Genomic DNA, 22,702 nt, shown 5'->3' with positions numbered 1-22,702 from the left:
CCTGTTCTGGGGGCTGGGGTCGGGGGAAGCTCGGGCTTCCCCTTCCCAGCCCCGCACCTGGGGGGGGGGAATATTTATTTATTTATTTATTTATCCCCCCCCCCCAAAAAAAACTAGGTGCGTCCTATGGGCTGGTGTGCCCTATGGGGCGAAAAATACGGTAGATCTTTTTGCTCTTTGCTCTGGGCTTGTTCAGTAGGGCTGGTTTAACTCCCAAGTCACATATTTAGATCTGGAGGAAGTTCTTTGTCACCTTGGTAGCACCTGGTAGCACATTCTAGGTGTTGGCATCAAGGATATGAAAATAAAATGAAATTCTCCTGGAGAAAAAGTCCTCCATTGAGGCGCTTGAGATAACATGGCATTGTTTAATGCGCTTACATGTTTGGTACAATGGAAACTGGTCTGAGTGTAATAAATAACACCTTTGCTTGCCTGACTTTAGGTCCCCACCAGCAGCTCTTATGACTGTGCTTGCCACTCAGGAGGAGTTACTGGAAAACATCCTAGAAGGCATTCCAGTTGGAGAGTTTGCAGTTATTCAACCACTAAGTGATGAGTTTTGCCTTGTTTTGGGATACCTCCTCACCTGGAAATTAATACTAACGTTCTTCAAGGCAGCATCTTCTCAGGTGAATTAAAGGGTTTATCTTTTTCTCCTCACCCTGTGACACACATATACCCATGTACTTCTCCACATCCTTCTATTGACAAAAGCTGTGTTCAGTTATTCCTAATCCACAGCAGTAGGAAATAAGCAAGCCTTTTGCTTGAAAATCATTAGTACAAATAAAAGCATTTCAAATCCTTTTGCCCAGAACTTGGAGCTGCAAAATAGCTGTCATATGGTGTTCCACTATCTATTTTACTAGTATTCCCAAGTCATTTTTGTCATTGAGAAAAAAGTACTTTCATATATCTGAACAAGGGTTATGGTTGTTCTCATGCCAGTTTGGATAAATGATATTGTCTTGTAGCATCTGGCTGTAAGAAGGAAAGACTTGGAAGCACATAGGGTATGTTTCATACCTGGCAACATGAAACCCAAGGCAATCTTACCAGCATGTCATAATGACATTGCTAAATTGCTCCATAGAAATATGTATTTGTGATGTTGCATCTTATTTTTTAAAATAGTTTGACCAATGTATTATCATTAATTTCCTTGCAAGTACGTATTAAGGCTTTGTATAAAAACTGTCTTGTCTAATCTGCTGTAAATCCCACCAAGCCTTTTCATACTCCCATTGTATACATTCCTTCAGTTTTAATGCTTCTGAGAACAGATTTTATTGGGAATAATTTTTGTATGCTTTCACCACCAGCTGCGAGCTCTTTACTCACAATATCTCCGAAGAACTAAGAGTTTGAATAAACTATTGTATCACCTGTTCAGGCTTATGCCAGAAAATCCAGCCTTTCCAGGATCAACAGCTGAACTCCCAAGTAAGGATGTAAAAACGTACTTTACTGAGGAGCTTGACTTAGACGTCAAAGGTCAGTCCAAATAGTTTTAGCTTTAATTGACATTGAATTTCTTTCATTGTATGAAACAACTGTGGAGATGTAATTTAACTGTTCTTATTTACAAACCACTTCCCCCATTTTTTATCCAGACACCTCATCGCTGTCTTCCCACATCCCTCATTTGGCATGTTCTGTTTACTGTATGACATTAAAAGATTTGCCAGCCATGGTTCGTCTTTGGTGGAATAGCTGCGAGAAACGAGTCTTCAACACTGTAGATAAATTTACAAGCAAATATGTCAGCAGTGTACTTTCTTTACAAGAAATATCTTCAGTGCAGACCAGTACACAGTTGTTTAATGGAATGATGGTTAGTATGATCTTATCTACATAAATTTATTTCATTCTTTGACAAGTTTGATACTGTAGAAAGTAAATTACCATCGTGTGTTCAATCAGAAGCACACACTTTATCTAGGGTTGTTTCTGGAAAACAGGTTTGTGCATATATAGTGCTCTGAATTAGGGCAGTGATCATCTGCAGTCTATGTATTATTCTATAATTTAAGAGATACTTCAGTTAATATCAATCCCTCAACAAATTAATGTCTGGAAATGCCTTGTGATATTTGTGGGAGCACACAGAACTATTCCAGGATTGTTACTTCTGCTTATTAAATAGAAAAAGAATCAAAGATATTTGTGCTCATAAATGTTGCAGATATTGTGCTGTCATTTCCAGGGCAGATCTCTTCTATAAGCAGCCATTTTTAGTGTCTCTGTTCTGGCCACAGTTACAAAACATTGCACATATTTCAGTGGGGGGAGGAATAGAAGTGTATTGCAAGTACACTTTACAAGTGTATATATTTTAGGTGCATTCCATCGGCTATATGCCTTTTTGACAAGTATTCTGCCTGCTATGGATTTGTTTTTCCACAGGTAAAAGCTCGATCTGCTACGCGAGAAGTCATTGCTACCTACTCAGTTGATGATATATTCATTGAACTGATAATACAGCTTCCTCCAAATTACCCCCTGGGTTCCATAACTGTTGAGAGTGGAAAGAGAGTTGGTGTAGCAGTGCAGCAATGGCGCAATTGGATGCTACAGTTGAGCACATATCTCACCCATCAGGTATGTGTCACTTAAAAGTACCATGATGGTTCAGTCCTTGCCATGTATTATTATCCACAGGTTAGGTCTGCTCTGAACAGCAGGTGGGTGCAGAATAGCAGGGCAGCTGCTCACCATTGGACAGCTGTCTAGCTCAATATAACCTTCAATCTGAAAGCCATCTGCATGGGTACCGAAATTGCCCCCTCCTGATTTTGCACTTGCAAAAAAGTCCAGTCCCTAACTGAGCAGGGAGAGAGAAGTACTTTCCAGGCATGGATCCAGTCAGATCTGCACTCCCAAAAGCTCTTGCCATTGAAATGGCAGCTGCTTCAGTCAAAATTCCTGTTCTTTTTTAGAAGAAAGAGAGTTGTGTAGTATAGCTATTAAGTAAAATGTATGCTTGGCAGATTCTGATCTATGGAAAACAACTCTTGCTAAAACCAGATACAGTGGAGTACTTTATTATGTAGTAGACAGCATTAATGGTGGGACACCATGCTTTAAAAAAACTTTCAAGATATGGTATAATTTTCTTGTAAAATAGTTGAAAGGACTGTGAACCAGTATGAAAAGTGAAATACTCTAAAGACAAACTTGAAATAATGAATTATTGATTCCTGAGACAACTTATTTTCTTTTAGAATGGAAGTATAATGGAAGGCTTAGCATTATGGAAAAACAATGTGGATAAACGCTTTGAGGGTGTTGAAGACTGTATGATCTGTTTCTCAGTCATACATGGCTCTAACTACTCTCTCCCTAAAAAAGCTTGCAGAACATGCAAGAAAAAGTTCCATTCAGCCTGTCTGGTAAGTACATGGAATAGACAAATTCTGAACCAAGTTTTAAATAAAAGAAGACACAGAAAGCTTCAGTGGCTTTAGGAGTAGTCAAATCCACAAAACTAGTTGAGTTTCAGTAAAATTGAGAGGATAAATCCTCCTGTAATGAGTAGCAAGTCTTTCCCTTAAGAAAACAGTGTTTACTTCCATGCTGCAGCCGACATTCTTGAAAACTGAAAGACTAGGACATATTAGTGTAGTATGCTCATATAGGAAAGCTATCTGCCCATGGTAGTAAGCCTTAGAATATGACAATTAAGTCCTTAAGCACCCAGATGGGCAAAAAACTTCGTTGAATAATAGGCTTCAGAAATGGCTTTCATTTTAATTTTCACAGAAGTCACACATGTGATACTTACTCAACTATTTAAGACATAAATAAAACTTGTTCATCTAGCAACCTTACATTTAACGTAAAATGTATGTCAAATCTGCTTTTAATACTCTTTTTTTTTTTATTCTTTCAGTACAAATGGTTTACATCCAGTAACAAATCCACTTGTCCGCTTTGTCGGGAGACCTTCTTCTGAAATGACTTCTCTGCTTCAATGAACTTCTTAAAGAAAATCAACAGCCACAGTTGGATTTAGCTGTGAAACGCTAATTTTAGCTTTATTTACAAATAAAAATCTTAAGTTGTTTGATCAGGGTATCATACAAATTGTATATGGCTTTTATATTAATAATTATTTATTATTACTATATATATTAAAGCAAGGCATTCTGACATCTCAGGCAAAAACTGATGGTATGTAAAGCCTCAGCTTCTGTGCTTTGGTTAATTCAATTTCCAGAGACTATAAGACCACCAGTGCAATGCTGTGCATACTAGGGGTGCCATATTTTGAAGAGCAAAAAAGAGGACATGGAGCCCCCTCGCCTTCCATGGCGTACATGCACACCATACCCTCCAATATTTCTGTCTTCGTTGTGAGGATAATACAGGATCAAGTATTATTGTCTTTTGTGCAATCTTTATTCCAGAGTAGTTTTTGTTTAACAGGTAGTCTTCAGGACTTGCAAAATTTAAGTACCGAAAGATTTTCTCTTCCTGCTTGTCTGGAAAGTACTCTGGTGCCTTTTAAGCCACATTTTTGCAATATTTTGATAATTTCATCTGCAATTACAAATGAGAAATCACAGCTCAGTTTAAAGCAACAGATGGGTCCTAGCCTTCTATCAGCCAAAATTATCTTCAAATTTCTTTCAGCATTAATTTTGCAAAAAAACCCCACAAAAAACCCACACACAAACACAACCCACCCAGCTAGATTTCCTGCCTATTGGCAAAGAGAAAAACCTGTAGAAAGCTGATACTAGATTACCAACACTGCCGTGAGAACAGATATAGAACAAAACTAAGCAAGGTTCTTAACTCCTGATTCCTGACCAGTGTAAGGCTCACTTACCTATCATTTCCAAGGTTCTCTCATTTTAAGAGTTACACACTTGGATATTAAAAAAATGAATAATTATTATTCACTGCCAACCTAGTCTCACGTTTGGCTCTCAACCGAAAAATCTGTTCCTTTGCTACTCCATGATTCACATTTACTTAACATTCAATTATAGCAGCCTCTGTCTCGCCTGTATACCACCTGTAAATAGATGTAGAAACTCTGGGCAAAAATGGATCACTAATCCATTCTACAGCAAGCATTACATGACTAAGCAGTAATAGGCACATGATGAGTCACAAGGAAGTGTTGCAGCCCCTAACACAGGCATCCCCAAACTTGGCCCTCCAGTTGTTTTGGGACTACAACTCCCATCATCCCTAGCTAACAGGACCAGTGGTCAGGGATGGTGGGAATTGCAGTCCCAAAACAGCTGGAGGGCTGAGTTTGGGGATGCCTGCCTTAACAGAAATATTGTTGTTTACAGCTACAGCTTGAAACAGATTAATCTCTGTTTGGAGCTCAGAGTGCAACTGGGGTGGGTGACTTTTTGGAACCAGAAATGGAAATTGTATGACCCTTTTTTCTTCCCTATCTTCCTGTCACCTTGTGTCGACTTTACTATATGGTGTTAAAGGATTTAGGTTGGGGGCTAGCTAGCCCTAAACTCAAGTGCCCTATGCATTGATGGAAGCAAGGAAGGTTTTGGAAGAATGGGAAAGAGTACGTGTGACCTTTTTATTTCTCTTCCTGAAAAATCTTGGTAAAGTGCAAAAAAGGAAGCGTAACCTCATGGCACAGGTCCCTCTGGTGACCCAAATCCTCCAGAATACCTACTGCAAGATGTTAGGGGAGGCATGTGGCCTTCCAGTTGTTCTTGGTCTCCAACAGTCCCAGCTAGGATGGTCAATGGTCAGGAATTCTGGGAGCTGGAAGACTAACAACAACTAAAGAGCTACAGGTCCGCCTTGCCTATGTTAAAGCCCCAAGCAGGTTTTTTTCTTTCCTTCCCCCACTGTTGCCCTCAACATTCTTTATACATATTTGGGACTTATTTTTTTTTTAGTTTTAATTTACATATTTCTGCATACCAAAGGAGCCCCCCCCCCCAATATGTAAAAGTGTCTACCTTATTTTTGGGTAGTCCCATTTAGCATCTAAGCCTGGGGCTAAATGGCTTTTAGAGGAAATAAGATGGTCATTCTAGCCCCCTGCAGGTGAAGAAAGTTTGTGTGATGAAAGGAAAGTTGTATCCTCAATGTTCTGTGCTGGGCCAGCCTCAGAATCCACACATTGAGTGTGGATCTATGCATGAGATATACTTTTGCAGCCATCCACATTAAATGCATAAGCATCAAGGGGTAAGGCTGGCCCAGCACAGAACACCTGGGATGGGGTCCCACTTTCCAATCATCATATGGAATTCATTCATGTGAATATGGTATGAAGGGGGACTCTGTGTTCTCCGCAAGGGCTTTCACTAGCAGTAGCTGAATACTAGACAGATCATACAAGATGTATACAGCTCATATAAGGCATCATAGGAGTGGCTGAATCCAGTTTGGCATAAAATTGTCTCCAATACTCATTCAAATGAATTACAAAATTATTCTAAAGCATGCCTCTCTCTGAAAAGATTTAATCCAAAAAGTAAAGACTAGCCAAACTGTTTTTAAGATATTTGCCAAGTGTTTCAGTGTAAACTCCTTAAGTTTAAAGGGGGGGGGGGGGGAGAACAGAAGTATTGCTAACCTGGATCATTTTCTTTAATTGTAACCAAGTAAAATAATCCTCTAGCTGAAAGCAAGTCTGACACCAGTGGAAAGAGCCTGTCCATAACTTCTCTGCCATTTTTACCTCCAGCCCATGCTGCCTCTATTCCATGACTGTGAATCTAGAATTAAAAAGGAAAATTGCACTTTGATATACAATGCAGCATTTTAGACAAAATAAAAACAAGATGACCTTTGCAATGAGTGAAGTCAAACACATTTGAATTCAATCAGTTATCTAAGTCACACATACTTGTTTAGCTTTTTAACCAATTTTTAAAGCAAGATGGCCTTACTGTCTATTGTTACTGAAGAATCATCAGGATATGAAGTCTGCAAACCTAAGCAGAACTCCATTCAACACAAGGGTGACTGAGATAAGATCAGGCTGCAAGTATCCAGAAAATGCATGTGCAAATTTCTTAACAGTAGTAATAATGGAAGACAGAAATACTTGACAGGATTAGCTAGTTAATAGTGAAAACAGATTTAGGAAATGCTGCAGTTGAATTGAAATTTTCAGACAAGTGAAATTCAACATATTCAGTGGGTAACAACTGCTACCCAATTGCAACAGGTTGATAAACTATTTTCTCAAATGCATACGTACCTCAGCAGAAGGGGTTACTACATAAGGTGGGTTAAATAGCAGTACATCCACTTTCCCATGCAATCGTGGCAACAATGCTGTTACCTAGACATAAGTTGACGTAAAATAAATTAACAACTTTTATTCTCCAACAAACTTCTCCAAGCCTGCTTGTGTAAAATATGATTTAGTAAAGAATTTGGGGCAGGGGCAGGGGGAAAGTTACAGCTATTCCAGTTTGCTTCAACTTTAGCACATGACCTTCAGTTAGGTCACAGAAGACTGACATCTTATTAAAAGAGTGGTTATCAATCTAAAAGCTGTCTCATTGCCTTTATGCTCCAAGAAAAGGTCAAAACCAAAAAACAATGTTGTTTTCAATTAACTCACCAAATTACTGGATGAGGATAGTTTTGCTACAATTATTTTCCAAAGGAAGTGAAAAAAGGTACCTCTGTATTAAAAGGATTAACATTTTATAACTTGATCTGATTTAATATTTGTGTTCTGCTTTTCAAGCAACAATGTTGAGATGGAAGTAGCTCACAATAATAACAGTACCATTAAAATTTACAAACATAAGTCACTAGTAAAAAAACAATAGTATATAAATACTGCAAAAAAGCTAATTCATTGAACAATATAAACTCAAAATGCCACATCAGCACATCACAGTGAAGTGTTTGGTATTATGAAAGTATGCAGTATTATCTATCAAACGGATGAGTTATAATTTGAATCTCACCAGATCGGTAATTATGGGCTGAATGTCAACATTATTATGTATGGCTGTTTCCACAGTGCACAGACCTGCCAGAGGGTTGATATCGGTACACCTATAAGCAAATGAGCTGTATTTCAGTTAAAACAAGCAATGTTTTGTCAACCAAGGACATTAAATATCATTTAGATAAGGTGATATTAAAACTGTCACAATGTGATACAAATAAATACCCATAGGTTACAGTTCCTTATAAGAGTATTCTCTTGTAGTTGGCAACAATTAAAATACCATGTTAGGCATAACAATTCAAATATCCCTATCTGCTCTGACTGCAGGGATTTTTGCGCCACCCAAGCTTAGAAAGAAAGAATACTGGTGTCAGAGCTGCCCGAGGTCCCAGCTCACAAAGGACCAACGCCACTTCGTTGTTATATACAAAAGTCTTTATTGAAGTTCAGTTTCGCTTTCACAGCCGCGGTGCGCAGCTCTACGTCTCAAACTCTAGACCGCCGAAGCTCCGTCTGAATCTCCTCCCCCCAGACACCAGTTTAAGACTCTAGCCTTGCTCCACCTCTTCCTTTGCTCTTTCCTCCTCTGGTTCCGCCTGTCCGCTGGGGTCTTGCCCTTCCTAGACTCTTCTGACGCTGAGTCCCCTGAGTCTTCCCCCTGCCTCCGGCGGGCTTTAGGACCTGGTTCCCAATCCAGGTTTTCTGCTGTCCCGCGCGCCTGTACATTTGAACTTGGCGCGCGCGCCCAGCCGGCCACCTTCCTCCTGACCGTTACACTGCTCCTGTCACTGCTTCCCCCTTCGGGGAGGCTAGCTGGACCTGACCTCCCCTCCGTTCCCCCACTCTCCGATAGAGGCGTGGTCAGCCCTGACTCATCTTCTCTCCCTGCTGGAGGAGACGCTGGCCCTGACACATGGGACTCTTCCCCCCCACTACGCTCTGGTGGGGAAGCTGGTCCTGCTCTCCCGCTGCTGCTTTGGGAGTCCCCGCTGGCCCCTTGCTTCTGGTGCGTCTCCCCTGGGACCCCCCTTGCCCTGACCATCGGCACCCCCTTCTGGGAATCTTCTGATTCGCTGGAGAAGCTCATGGAATCTCTCGGGTCACTGTCATACTCCCCTACGCTGCCTTCAGATCCTTCCCCTTCGCTCTCCATTTCCTCTCTCCCCTGTGCCTCTGCTCCTGAGCCCCTGACAACTGGTAACTTTTATTAAACCAAGATAACCATGGACTTCCATGCAACATACTGGCTCAGTTCAGAGACCATAAAAACTATGGTGAATGAAGTTTATGATTTGGCACAGCATGTAAACATCTCCAGGCATGGCTGCAACAGAACTAAGTCTTTAAAGCCAAGTCCTGGAAGGATGGAATACTAAAGCAGATAAAGAGGTCTAAAGCATAGTTTGCTTCTAATGCATTTGGAAACTCAATGGTTTAGGTTATAAAATACTGCTAAAATGAACCATGATTTGGTGTGATTCCATTGGCATCAAATATACATTCCCATGACTTTAATTACACTTCACATATTTATGCCCAAAGGTTTTTTTAAAAAACCATTGTAGTATACAACTTAATTAAAAGGCCACTGAAGTGCAATTCATGGTAATATTTTTGTGATCTAGGGGTGTGGGGTACATTTAAAGACTCATATGCACCCTGCCTTTACTTATCCTACAATACAATTTAAAATAACAGATAAATACTTACAAGTATAACACTTTGGGTCCAGCAATTGAAGCCAAAAATGTTGAAACTACTCCAGATCCAGATCCTACTTCAAGGCAGATCTCAATGCTAAACATTTTAGACATAAAAATAAGGGTGCAATGAGATTAACAAGGGCTGTGCCGCTATAAACTATTCAGACAGTGACTACATATCTTAAAAATATCTGAACAGATACAATGTATTTTTCTGAAGAAAAAAATAGAGATTAATATTATCCACTGTAAGCTTTACTTTAAATGGAATGACTATACCCACTAAGAAGCTTAAGTTCTATTTTTATAAATTAATAAGCTTGATTTTTAAAGAGATTAAATTCATTTTCCATGTAGTTTTCAACTTCTGATTTTTTAAACTAGTAAATCCTATTTGAAATGCACTTATCTAGTCTAATGATGGCCTTTCAAAACAATCTGTAAGCCTAAGTTCTTTATATATTTTCCATCTGTAAATGCCAGTACGTATTCTAGCTTTGCCTCAAAACCAGTGGGTCATCCTGCAGATGAATGTTTGCTCTAGACACACTTAAGCACAGTTAACTGTCATAACTATAGGACAAGTGTATCCTAGATATCAAACTGAACTACAGCCATAGTTCTAACAGAGCATATTTTGTGTATATAAGGTTTCAGATTCATCAACTTGGCAACACTACTTTAAAAAGGGAGTTTCAAATACTACTACTGAGAAAGATCTTGCCACAAGGCTGGTTGAACTTTCAGCAGAAACTGTTCACAATCCTTACTGCAACTAAAGCCAATACATTGGAACAAAACACCATAGAGTATGACATAACCAGCTTTGGCAAGGCCCTACAAGGAAATAAAGTAAGGTGGTATGTTTTTGGGTGCTATTAGAAGCGGCAGTGTAAGAGACAGGCACATCTGATCCATGGGGCACAAGTCATCAGGAAATTCTACTTTCAATGCTCCTTGAAACAGCAGCAATGCTCTTGAGGCTCAGGGGTCCTTGGTGGCACGGAGAGCCTTTCATCAGCTGCAGCTGGGTCACCAGCTGCTCCCCTATCTGGACACATATAGCCTAACTTCTACCATCTATCCTCTGGTAACTTCTAGGTTAGATTACTGCAATGTGTTATATGTGGGGCTGCCTCTGAAGAGTGTTTGGAAACTTCAGTTGGTGCAGAATTCAGTGGCCAGGTTGCTCACTAGGGCAAAACAGTTTGAGCAGTGTTAGAAACTGAGATATGAAAGTTAGGGGCTAAATGCCACCTTAAACTTAGGTTATGGGCGCAACAACAGAATGTCCAGGCGCACTTTTTATAACAAGAATACAAAGCTGAAAATAAGAACTGCAGACAAAATCTTATATTCATTTTTCATATGGTCTAGTCCTCTTCTGAAGACTGCAAAAACAGTGCCATGCTTCCCCTGCCCACCCCCCTAATATTCTTAAGACGATCTCTTCTCCAGTATTCAGAAAGTGGCTGGAAGTGGGGAGGCACAAAGAGATCTTCCTTTCCTTCCACTCTGCAGTTTTAATCTGAAATCTTAGGCGCAGTACTGTGCCCAGGGCTCAGAAACTACTGGTGCAAATGAAATTCCTTGTCACAAAACGTGCCTAGAACAATGGGAGTTTTGAATGCTGGGTTTGAGCATATGGTGCCAATTCTGGCCAGACTGCACTAGTTTCCAGGCCCAATTCAAAGTGCTGGTTTTGACCTATAAAACCTTAAATGGCTCAGGATCCCAATACCTGAGGGACCACATTTCCCCATTATGAATCCCCCCAGATCCTGCAATCACTATCTGAGGCCCTTCTTCCTCCACAAGAGGTCCAGAGGGTAGCAATACGAGAATGAGTCTTTTCTGCAATGGCTCCCCGCTTATGGAATGCTATCCTGAGAGCCTCCCCTGGCACCTTCATTACATATCTTTAGGCACCAGGCAAAACATTTATCTACTGCCAATCCTTTGGCTAATTAAACTACCTAAGATCTTTTAAACTGTGTGGGGAAGTTATTGCTTTTGTTTGTTACTATGTAATGCATTTTTGTATTTTAATATTCCAAACCACCTTGTGGACCTCAGATGAAGAATGCTATACAAATTTAATAAATTAATAAAATATTTTTTTCCAGTGGGACTTTCTGGTGCATTGTGGCATATTGATTAGTGGGAGAGCTGCCATTTAAACTTTCTGCTTCAGGCACCAAAACAGGCCAGAGCCCTGGTTGTATTTCCCCCCCCCCCCCTACATTTCTTTCACACCCTTCCTCCAAGGAGCCCAGGTTGTACTATTCTCACAACTCTTGAGAGAAAAAAATTAGCTGAAGCTTGCAAATCTTACTAATAAACACGTGCAGGTTCCCAAAGATGAGATCGCAACTGCCTTGCTCTTTGAGGTGGGAAGCATATCCTGATCCTATCTGTTCAGCTTCAAGATTGTGCCAGCTGTGTGAGAAATAAAGAAAGGGTGAATGTTGTCCTGTTTCTTCTAAGTTGCCTTGAGAATGTGTGATCCAAGGGTGGGGCATAAATCTTTAAAAATAACTAACTCATCTGCCACTGCATGCACCCGGATGATACCCGTGGTTCCATATACATTTGTTGTGTGCACATTATTTTACACATGAACCTTAAAAAAGTGTGTTGAGTGCTTTTAAGGAATCTGCTTTATTTTCATGCCATGATGGAGTAATGGGTATTGTGATTTGGGTTCAATGCCCTCCTTACCATCATTAGGCTAAGGTTACCAGACATCCCCGTTTCCCTGGGACAGTCCCCAGATTTACAAATCAGTCCCCTGACAAAATCCATCTACTGTGTTTTTTGCTCTATCTATAAGACTCACTTTTTCCCTCCTAAAAAATAAGGGGAAATGTGTGTGCATCTTAGGGAGTGAATGCAGGCTGCGCAGCTATCCCAGAAGCCAGAACAGCAAGAGGGATTTCTGCTTTCACTGCGTAGCAATCCCTCTTGCTGCTCTGGCTTCTGAGATTCAGAATATATTTTTCCCTGTTTTCCTCCTCCAAAAACTAGGTGTGTCTTGTGGTCTGGTGCGTCTTATAGAGCAAAAAATACAGGAATTTCGCAGGAAGTTGAAAAGTGTCCCCGAAATCATTGAAACAAATTTGGTAACCTTACATTAGGCGCGCACACAAACATTTCTTTTCTTTGTTTTCAGACTTCAAAGAACTCCAAATGCATGGATATACACTTTTAGTTTAACTGCGTGCAATTTGAGGTTTGAGTGGGTTCGGTATGATGTTTAGCTCTGCTATAGTGGTCTCCACTTTCGCCGTAGGTCGTAACCCACCTGCAGCACCTTCAATATAAATTCACGCGAAGTCAACGAGTTCAGTTTTTGCCAAGAGGCCAGAGCTGAGAGACCTGAGCCGCGCCACCAGCACGCGAGGTGAAGGCTCCTGACAGGAACTTGGGTCAACCGTGCAAATGACCGGCACCACAGCCGTTTGCGTGCGCGCGCATCCTCACCCCCCTCCGCCTCCCTCCTGCCATTGGCTCCCTCACCTGCCGCTCCTCAGCTCCTCCGCGTCCCTCTCAAGAGCGTCCAGCAGCAGGAAAGTGTCTTCGGCGGGCTCGTAGACCTCGCTGAAGGGGCCCTGCGGCCCCACGTGCCGGTGCCACGGAGTGGGAATCATCGTGGGGCACCGCAAAGGGTTAAACAAACGGCTTCCCGCCTAAGAAGACGAGAGTAACGGCCGGTGAGGCGGAGGGGGAACTGCGCAGCCGCAAAAAAAAGTCCCGGATGTAAACACATCCCTTCGTCGGAGGTGGTGGATATTTACAGTCTTGCAGAGAGGCACAGAAAGACCAAAGAAAAAGCTGCCGGCTGCCCGATGAGCATAGATTTCTTGCCGTAGAAGGGCTGCTTTGCTGAGCAGGAACTTCCGGTGCGTTGCCTGCTGGGAAGGGACCCCGTGGGAAGGAAGTCTGTGGTCCGGATTTATAAACAACTCGCACTGAGCCCAAATTCCGGGTTCAGTGTGAACGTTCCAGGGCAGAAGTGAAGGGTGCTCGGAGCGGGAACCAGCAGAGAAATCTAGATTTTTAGCGTGGCTTTGGCCAGCGGCGTGCCATACTCTCCCAAACAAGGCAGCAGCAAAGGCAGGCGGTCACAATAGTGGTTAGCGTGTTTAACTAGGACCTAGGATCCCTGAGTTCAATTTTCCACTTGGATATGAAGCTCACCAGGTGACTCTCAATCTAAACTACCTCAGAGTTGTTGTGGGGATTAACTGGGGAGGGGGAGAACAGTGTATGCTATATTGAACTTCTTGGATAAAATATGCATATGAAATAAAAAAAAGGTACCACAAGACTGATTTTTCTGTAAAAGTGCAGTGCGTCTGTATGCAACACACTGATTGCTTTCATTCCCTTCTGCCTGCCCTGTGCCCCCTTTGTTAGCCTCCCCCACCCCAGGCCATCCTAAGACATTTTGCTATCTGAGCCAAAAGACAAGTTGGTGCCCCAATCCCATTCTTGTGGGTGGAGTAGCCTTTGATTCTTCAGTACAAGCACAGGGTATCTCTTCAGCTGCACCTAGGGCAACAAGCTAGTTTAGAGAGTACAGGACAGATCACGAGGCACACATAACTCTGCCCTACAACAAAGTGCAATAGTAGAGTGGGGGCATTCAGGAGGAACAGCTGGGAGCTGCCTAGATGTGTGCTTCTGTGAGCGGGACTAGTTAGTTAAATCCAGCCCGTGGACTACCATACCACCCTCTTTGTGGGGAAGAGGTAGAGGAGGAAAGTACATTTCTGCCTGTAACCTACTAGGTGATTTTTCCAGTCAAACTATTCAGCTGTCAACACAGGTTGCAACTCAGATGTACACACTTCAGCCAACTTTGCTGGTGTAGCACAGATGGTCTATGTGAGCCTACCCACATTCAGTGTTATTTTTCTAGAAGAAGTGGTGCCAGAACTTGGCACGAACGCCTCCTTTGTTCTTTTATAATGGCAATGGCGTCCACCTGAGAAGTACAGAAAAAGCCCTGCCCACATTTAACCCAGAGTTCTACATGTGGAACTATGCCTTCCTTTATTTGAGTTGTACCTCATGGGATCTGCCCTACACACAGATAATGCCTATGTAGTTGTGTGGTTTTTTGCCTACACCCAGGCTGGGGAGCGTGTTGTCCTCCAGATTTTGGACTCCCCACAATCTGTAGTAGGCATAGCAAATATTCAAATATTATGTAAATTGTGGTCCAGCAACATCTGGAGGGCTGCAAGTGTCCCACCACTGAATACACTAAAACAGGCAAGCATGTTTTTTCTGGCATTAGAAGCACCAGCTCTTACAAAGAAATGAATAGCAACCATTTCCTGTTTCTGCTTTTGCCTTTCCGTTTTTCATTCTCTCACTTCTTTGAGAAGTGTACAGTTATTACAAAGCATGGTAATGAATGGGAGTCTCTTCCAATCCCTCTTCAAAATCCTTTTTTTGTGAAGCCTTTGACATGGTCCTAGGTGGCTAAGCATAATTACACATTCTTTTCATTATTATCCCTGTTTCCATTTCCATCACCCTCCTCTATTGTCTCCCTGTATCTGATTATTGATTGCAGATCCTTTGGATAGGGACCTGTCCTATTGTATTCTGTAAAGCACTATGCACATTTATGTATTTACAAGCAACCTCATTCTCCATAGTTTGGGAATTCTAATAAAATCAGTGCCGTTTTCAAAGGTACAGTCTGCCATCTTGATTCAAAATGGCATCCATTTGTATCCAAACAAATGAAAACCTACCCCTTGATCTCGGGAACCATAATGCAAAATTTGGTTCCTGTATCTTAAGAGGTATCCACATGCATAATGAACAATTTTTCAAAATACATAATTGGTTTTAAAGCATGTTACCCCAGCTTCAGCTAAAAGACTGCTAGAGCAACTTATATAAGGTCAATTAAAACAAGTAAATCCCCGGCCCACAGCTTGCAATTTGAAAGAAAACAAAAGGTATGAAGAAGGAAGATTGCAAACTCTGGCACAAACACTTCAAGTTACATAGTAGGTCTTCTAATGAGCAGATGGAATGAAAACAGTTCAGGAAGATGAGCCAAAGGGTGTTGATAAAAATAGATGATGGATTGCCCCTGCTTCTCACCTTTCTTTCTGTTGCAGCCAGGTGATAGCCTATGGAGGGAGGTAGAGCCAGATAACGTGGCCCTGCTTTCCACCTTCAGCCAGGTGACAATTGATGGAGGGAGGAGGAACCTGATAGTGTGGTCCTGTTTCCCATCTTCCCCTCTGCTTCAGCCTAATAGAATTGCTGCTGATGGTGCTATATACATAACAACAAATAAATGAACAGATTATGCAACATCCACAAGATACACTTTCAGAATGTACACAGAACAGACTGTTTCTTGTAACACCATAACAACCAATGCTGCTGAATAACTTGGTGGGCCAATATAATGTTGTTGCCAAGGCTGAAGATCAAGTCCAATTCTTCAGTTTGCTTTTGGGTGGCCAGGAAAAATTAGTTTCAGCAAAGGCTCATGCATGCTGATTTAAAATGAATCCAGGTCTGCTACAAAGAACATTGGAAAATTGCAGCGGCCAAGAACAGACTTGTATTTGTGAAGTTTTATAGGCTTGTGATTTTGCATGAAGCCTGAGGTCTTGTGCTAGGCACTAAAAATACTCAATTAGCAGATTATGACTAATAGAATAGGATAGTTCTGCTTGCACGAGGCAAAGTAATATACAGCAATATTTAGCTCTTTCAATAGTACAATGTCAAGCTGTGCTAGGTAGATGGAATAACAGTTGTACAACGTATTCCTATGCTTGTCTACTCAGAAGTACTGTGTTTAATGTGCATTCCCCCATTAAGTGTGCAGCGTCAAACACATGTTCTTTATAGTACTTGTGCATAAAGTAGTTCATATCTTCTGTGACAGGTGCATATACTTGGCTTCTTTTGAAGTGGATTCTGGGATTTGATGGAACCTTAAGGTACTTTCAGCCTAAGTTGTTTAGGGTTTTGCGAATTAACACACAGACTTTGAACCTAGCCTGGTAGCAATTTGATAACCAATACATATTGCCAGCAGTCCGCTACTGTGAGAGAGTAGCTGCTGCATTCTGCACCAGCGGCATCTTTTAGACCAGACACAATTGCAGTCCCACATAAAGTGTGTTACCATAATTGTGTTTTGAGGCTACCAATGCATGTATGGACCATGCCACCCTAAACCAGGAATAGTTGCAGCTGACGTACCAGCCAAAGTTGCTAGAAGGCCACAAGTCACTTGGGGCCTCTAGTGACAAAGATGGATCAAAGAATATCTATAAACCTGCTCCTTCAGAAGGAGTGCAGCCCCATCCCAAACAGGCAACTAATCTATCTCCCACATATGGAACCATCTACCCACGAGGCCTCTGCCTTTCTAGCATATCAGCCCAGCTTACTGGCTCACATCCAGTCCACCACTCCATTCAGACACTGGTCCAGGGCTTCCACGGCTTTTCCTAACTCAGATGTAATGGAGAAATACAGCTGGGTATCATCAGAATATTGATGGTACTTCATTCCAAAATTCCTAATGGCTGTTCCCAACAGTGCCCTCTGGCACTCCATAGTGTAAACACCAGAGGACTGAGGAGCACTCTCCCGGAGTTACTCTCTGGACATGGCCCTATAGGTAGGAATGGAGCCACTGCAGCACAATGCCACCACTAACGATGCCATCGATGCCCAGCCTGCAGTTTTGCCGCAGAAGTATACAATGGCCAATGGTATCATAAGCCACTGAAAGCTTGAGAAGAAGGAGCAGGGTTGCACTCCTCCTGTCCTCTCTACAAAGGGCAACCAAGGCTGATTTGCTCCCAAACCCAGGCTGGCATGGATTCAGATAATCATTCTCATCCAGGAACGTCCAGTTGCTCCACCACAAACCTCTCTGCCACCTTCCCTAAAAACAGGGCATTTGCAACTGGGTGAATAGTTGTGACCATTGATTGGATCAAAGCCTCATTTTTTGGTAGTAGCTGTTCTACTGCCTCATCTAAGGTGGCAGGCACCATCCCCTCACACTGTGAAGCAACCACTGTCAACCAGCCGTTAGTCTCTCACACCCTTCCTGAGTTTGATTTCACCAGCCATGATGAAATTAGAATGAATTAGATTTTTGTACCTCGCTCTTCAAGGCTTCACCTGTCATCAAAACTAGACCACTACTGTATAAAATAAGTAAACAACACATTAAATCTTATTATTCCAATAATCTAGAGTTGTATTAATTCTGATAATTTTGATTTACCAATATTAAGCTAATTCACGTTGTAGATTTTAAAAGATCTTTATAGAGGACTAGCTTTTGAAGTTTAATACAAGAACCAACATTGTATTCAGCTGTGGTAAATGTTGGCTTTGGCTGCCTAAATGCTTGTGAAGTCTGTTGTTGTCGCTGTTGTTAGTAGCAGCAAAAGTAGTGGGTTTTTTACACACTTTTAAACCTTTCTTGGTAAATTTTGTTCACCATCTATTTTTAGCCTTTACATAACTAAATATGATTATTTTCCTTCAGAGAAGACAGGCTGTTGTTGCCAAAAAGAGAGACAGATCTGTTTCATTTTTTTTAAAAAAACTACTTGCAAGTTAATAATATTTTTGTTTTGACGGTATCTCTGTCATGTAATTAAAGTCTATATTACAGCAGTTAAACATTTTCTTCTTGATGGATATCATCACCTGCAAAATACATAGCTTAATTGCCTTTAGCATTTGGAGACTTTTTTTAGCTGAGGGACATGTAACCCAGCCATACTTGGAGCTTTTCCACAAAAAAACCTTTAGCTTCTTTTTAGTGCAACCAAGACAGGAACTTTTTATCACATAATGGACATGAAGCGGACGGAATTGCTGCAATGAGGCCAAATAGGTGTGTTCCAGGATACCAGAGGCAAAGTGCACAGCTTTCAAAGAGCAGCAGTAAAAAATAAAATACTGTAAAGAAAAAGGAGAAACATTTTTTTATACGATTGAACATCATTTTGTGCATAGCTGGGGGTGATGAAGTCGTAGCTTTGGTGATGTTGGCCACGTACTGACAGGACAAGAGTTTTATTTCTAGGCTAGGTTTGTACTGCACATGAATGGAGTAGTAATATTAAACAAGGAGCAATGGAAAATTGCTATCATGGCAACAGGTTTCACCTGACTGTTGGGCAGCGAGCTTCTAAACTCCTGTGTCCCTTAGCTGTTCAACTACCATAATGCTAAATTTTTCTTTCTATTCAGAAAGGGGCTTTTCATAAGTTTTGGACTCTGCAAATTACAGCAGTCTCTGTTCTTCAACCATCATCCCTAGAATGGCTTACAACAAGATGGAATAAAAACACATAGGACCAGAACCAATTAACCCAGTGGGAGGCAGCACAAGGGCTCCTGCCGTGCATTGAGGCAATCCTTACTCTCTTTCCCCTGCCTGCCCCCCATGTCCTCCAAATCCACTCCAGAGGGTCAGGAGAATCTGCAAAAAAAAGTTGTGGGGGTGGGGGGGAATCATTGGTCTGGCAAGAAGAAATGTTTGTACTGACAGAATGATCAGAGGTTTGTGATGTTACTAATGGCATAATGTGTTGAATCCTTCCTAACATAAGTCAATTGAACTTAGGCCGAATAGAAATCACTAAGATGAGTTAGTCATGATTGAATTTAGCTCCCAATGAAATCAATTGGTCTTAAGGTATTTTCTAGGAGGTCTTAAGACAAAATAAAATCAATGACTTTTATCCAACCTCCAAAGATTAACTTAAAATATACAGTGTACTTTTTAATAGCCTTTCAAAAGGGATAAACAAAATAACTGAAAAGTTCCCTAGCCACATTTAAATTTCAGTGAAATGTTTCCTGGAAACGTTTTTGCAGACTAAGGCATAGACCCTCAACTTTGTGGGGTGTTTGTTTTTTAAGCATTGATGGAAAAGTTAATAACCAAAAGAGCAGTGTTTTTAAGATGAATTGTCTTCAACTTCTTTGCCAAATTGCTCTCTAAGGATTAAGGTGTTTATCATCAGTATGTTTTATTGTCAGTTCATATGTCTGAGTAAAATCTGTTCTCTCAAATAACCATAGTCGAATTAATCATTTTGTAGACAAACTTCTAGGAGGAGTTAACTGGGTTTTGCAGCTGTCAAAATAAAATTAAGTGTGATATGGTAACGGCTTGAATTTCACTGTTTTGAATGGATGGATGCCTTTCACAGAACTGTAAAAAAAATAATGATTAGAATTTGAAGATAGCTTGGGGATATGACAATCAGCATTGGAAAAACAGGGTATAGAATTGATTTAATTAAAGGAGCTCCATCAAACTGCACTTTCTAGGATCTACTTCTAGGTGTTTAATACAAACATAGATTTAAGTTACAATGGGAATACAAATGATATCTGTGAGAATATTATATGGGTTTGATGGGTCTTACGTTTTATCTATGGAAGTTCATTCTTTTGGAGGTTAAGTTAGCCTCTGCTGTGGTACTCCCCTTTTAGAGTGATGGGGTAGGGCTTGCCTTTCTTATTGTATTGTCAAAGGAATTTTATATGTCTTTTAAACTTTGCTTTTAACTGATCCCCCCCCCCCCCCGTTGTTGATTCAAAACTTTTTTTCACATAAAACACCTAACAAATGCAGTAAATCATAACAATATCAGCATTTTTTAGATGCTGCAAGTGTTAAATGCTCCTGCTGCTAATGCTACTACTAATGGTCCATAGCCCAAGTTGCTAAGCACATTTTTGTTAGGGAACTCACAAGTAATTTGGCTACAGTGACGTAAGAAATAATTGGGGATCTGATGTGGATTTGCTGTTGGAGTGGCTAAACTACACCCAGTAGCAGCCGGCATGTTGGGGAGCTGCCGAACTGCCCTGATGACACTGCAGTGATGGCAGCATACCTGGATAGGAATGAGGCAGTGCAGGGCAGTTGCTGTGTCAACTCACCAGAGCCAAATTGGCTTTGCCAGTGTGTCCTCACAGCCCTGAACTCTGCCCTGTCTACATAAACAGCAGTGATATTGGTGTCAGGAGGGCAGCTCCAAACACTGGCTGCTGCTGGCTATAGCAGGGGTCAGCAAACTTTTTCAGCAGGGGGCCAGTCCACTGTCCCTCAGACCTTGTGGGGGGCCGGACTATCTTTTTTTTGGGGGGGGGGGAGAATGAATTCCTATGCTCCACAAATAACCCAGAGATTCATTTTATCCTGGACCGTCCACAGGCTGGATTTAGAAGGCGATTGGGTCAGATCTTGCCCCCGGGCCTTAGTCTGCCTACCCATGGGCTATAGGGAAGTTACCCATGCTGTGTGTTCAATTATCACAGCATGAAACAAGAAGTGAAGGGGAGATTATTGCTGGAGCTTTCCTGAAAAGCATAGCTGCACAGGAACGAAATGTTTTGTGTATTGAACTGCAGCATGTTTTTTTTTTTTTTAATGGCACCTTAATTTACAAGATGCTGACACTATTTCCTCAGAGCTGGTATCTGTTCCTGCATGATACAATTGTGGCATCCGCATACAGACCTCCCTGTAGTATTCCCATCTTTCATATCTTATTCACTGCCCTCTTCTACACTAGGTTCATAACATACACTTTTTGACTTAAGGATTCTCACTCTCAATAAGAGGGCAAGCAAAATGTTGTTCCCTCGCTTGAGAGCTGCATTTCCAAGAGAAATGTGGCAAATGGGAGTTTTGCCAATTCCCCTTGGGTTAATGATGAAAGAAGCCATGGGGCAATGTTGGTGGCAGGACCATAGCGCAGTGGTAATGCTTTTATTGAAAAGGCATTGGCTGAGATCCAGGAGAATTGTTGTTAGTAAGATTGGACAAGACAGGCCAATAGATGGAATTTGATCATGTTTATTCATGTTTATATATATTTCCCCATTAAATGTTTCCTTGTTTCTAAGTACTTGAAGCAACAGGAGTTCTGCCCAGGGTAGAATTTTAAAACTCTAGGCAAGACATCATGACTAAAAATAGAGCAATATCTATCTTCTTGCTGTAGTTTGACCCAACATTCTTTTTGAGTAATTCCTGGCTTGGCTCCTTTCATCTGCAGACCCGGCAAGGGAAGGGACAGTCGCCCCAAGAGAAGCAAAAGCAGCAAACATGCAACTAAGATTGTTATTGTACAGAAACACTGATTGGGAATTGGAAGAAAAAAGAAGACTCTGCTCTCCTTGTGCTGTTTGTTATTGAAGAAAGTTTTTCTTGGCCAAATGTAAAAACTTTGCAAAGTGCCCACCCAGTTAGTGTTCATCTTTGGGATTATTTTGCAGCAAACATGGTCTCTATCTACAGTGTGAAGAATGGATCCTTAACTCTTTCGTGATTGTTAGATTTCATTAATAAGAAATAATTCCAATAAACCTATTTTCCAGCTGTGTTCCTTGCTACAATTTGTTAACGTTTATTTAGAGCCATTTAACCTGGCACTTTGCAAAGCATGGACATGTCCTTGTCCAAAGCACACAAGGGAAGAGTCTGTTGTCAATGTGATCTTTCACCTTACAGTCTGAACAGATTTTATTGCACAGAAAATCTATTATGTTCTGCATCTCTCTATATCTATATTTTAAAAAATCAAAAGTGTTTCCCCTATGAATCAGAAAAATAAACCATCTATCCCATTCTGAGCTCTATTAGTCAATATGTGGGTGATGAAGGATGGAAACTTGGCTCATTTGTGGAGGTTAGGCTGTTCACTGTCAAACTCTCTGAAATATAGGCACTTGTGGAAGGGACATACCTCTCCTGAAGGTCAGCTACAAACAGCTTCTCTTGGCTAAAGAGGGCTGTGGAATCAATGTGAGTTCTGGGTTGTACAGTTCTCCTTCCCATTTTATATAGTGCTCAAAAACAGAGCTTGTGAGTAACTTCATGTTGTTGGCATCCATCTGTCTTGAGAGACAACAGAGTGCATCTCCAGGGATGAAAGCATACTGCTGTGTTAGCAACACTAATGTGACCTCCCTGGGACACAAGCCTGGGCAGTGTGTATGGAAGTCCTGGGCTGCCTTGCTGATGTGGTCCAAAGGA

The 22,702-nt window shown here is 41.3% G+C and overlaps 2 protein-coding genes and 1 long non-coding RNA gene across 3 annotated transcripts in view; 2 read left to right on the top strand and 1 right to left on the bottom strand.

Moving 5' to 3' along the window:
- The window catches only part of LTN1 (listerin E3 ubiquitin protein ligase 1), a 28,061-nt gene extending 23,989 nt beyond the window's left edge, over positions 1 to 4,072 (top strand). Inside the window, exons 25-30 of the mRNA XM_028726980.2 lie at positions 446 to 632; positions 1,326 to 1,497; positions 1,617 to 1,837; positions 2,410 to 2,604; positions 3,228 to 3,395; positions 3,896 to 4,072. Coding sequence (XP_028582813.2) covers positions 446 to 632; positions 1,326 to 1,497; positions 1,617 to 1,837; positions 2,410 to 2,604; positions 3,228 to 3,395; positions 3,896 to 3,958 — 1,006 coding nt within the window. The 3' untranslated portion in view covers positions 3,959 to 4,072. The remainder of the gene's footprint in view (positions 1 to 445; positions 633 to 1,325; positions 1,498 to 1,616; positions 1,838 to 2,409; positions 2,605 to 3,227; positions 3,396 to 3,895) is intronic.
- On the bottom strand, positions 3,734 to 13,489 carry HEMK2 (HemK methyltransferase 2, ETF1 glutamine and histone H4 lysine). The gene is made up of 6 exons (XM_028726981.2): positions 13,141 to 13,489; positions 9,629 to 9,715; positions 7,932 to 8,022; positions 7,208 to 7,291; positions 6,578 to 6,719; positions 3,734 to 4,545 (listed from the first exon to the last, which is right to left on the bottom strand). The coding sequence occupies exons 1-6, from the start codon at positions 13,269 to 13,271 to the stop codon at positions 4,439 to 4,441; spliced, it is 642 nt and encodes a 213-aa protein (XP_028582814.2). The 5' UTR covers positions 13,272 to 13,489; the 3' UTR covers positions 3,734 to 4,438.
- Positions 13,490 to 13,722: 233 nt separating this feature from the next.
- Positions 13,723 to 22,047, top strand: LOC114596020 (uncharacterized). The gene is made up of 2 exons (XR_003706414.2): positions 13,723 to 13,824; positions 21,723 to 22,047. It is a non-coding gene; the product is annotated as an uncharacterized LOC114596020 (long non-coding RNA).
- Positions 22,048 to 22,702: the final 655 nt, after the last annotated feature.

This window comes from Podarcis muralis, chromosome 4, assembly GCF_964188315.1.
Source record: "Podarcis muralis chromosome 4, rPodMur119.hap1.1, whole genome shotgun sequence".
Classification (NCBI taxonomy): domain Eukaryota; kingdom Metazoa; phylum Chordata; class Lepidosauria; order Squamata; family Lacertidae; genus Podarcis; species Podarcis muralis.
The sequence above is the reverse complement of the archived record's forward strand: the minus strand, read 5'-3'. Positions and strand labels throughout refer to the sequence as shown.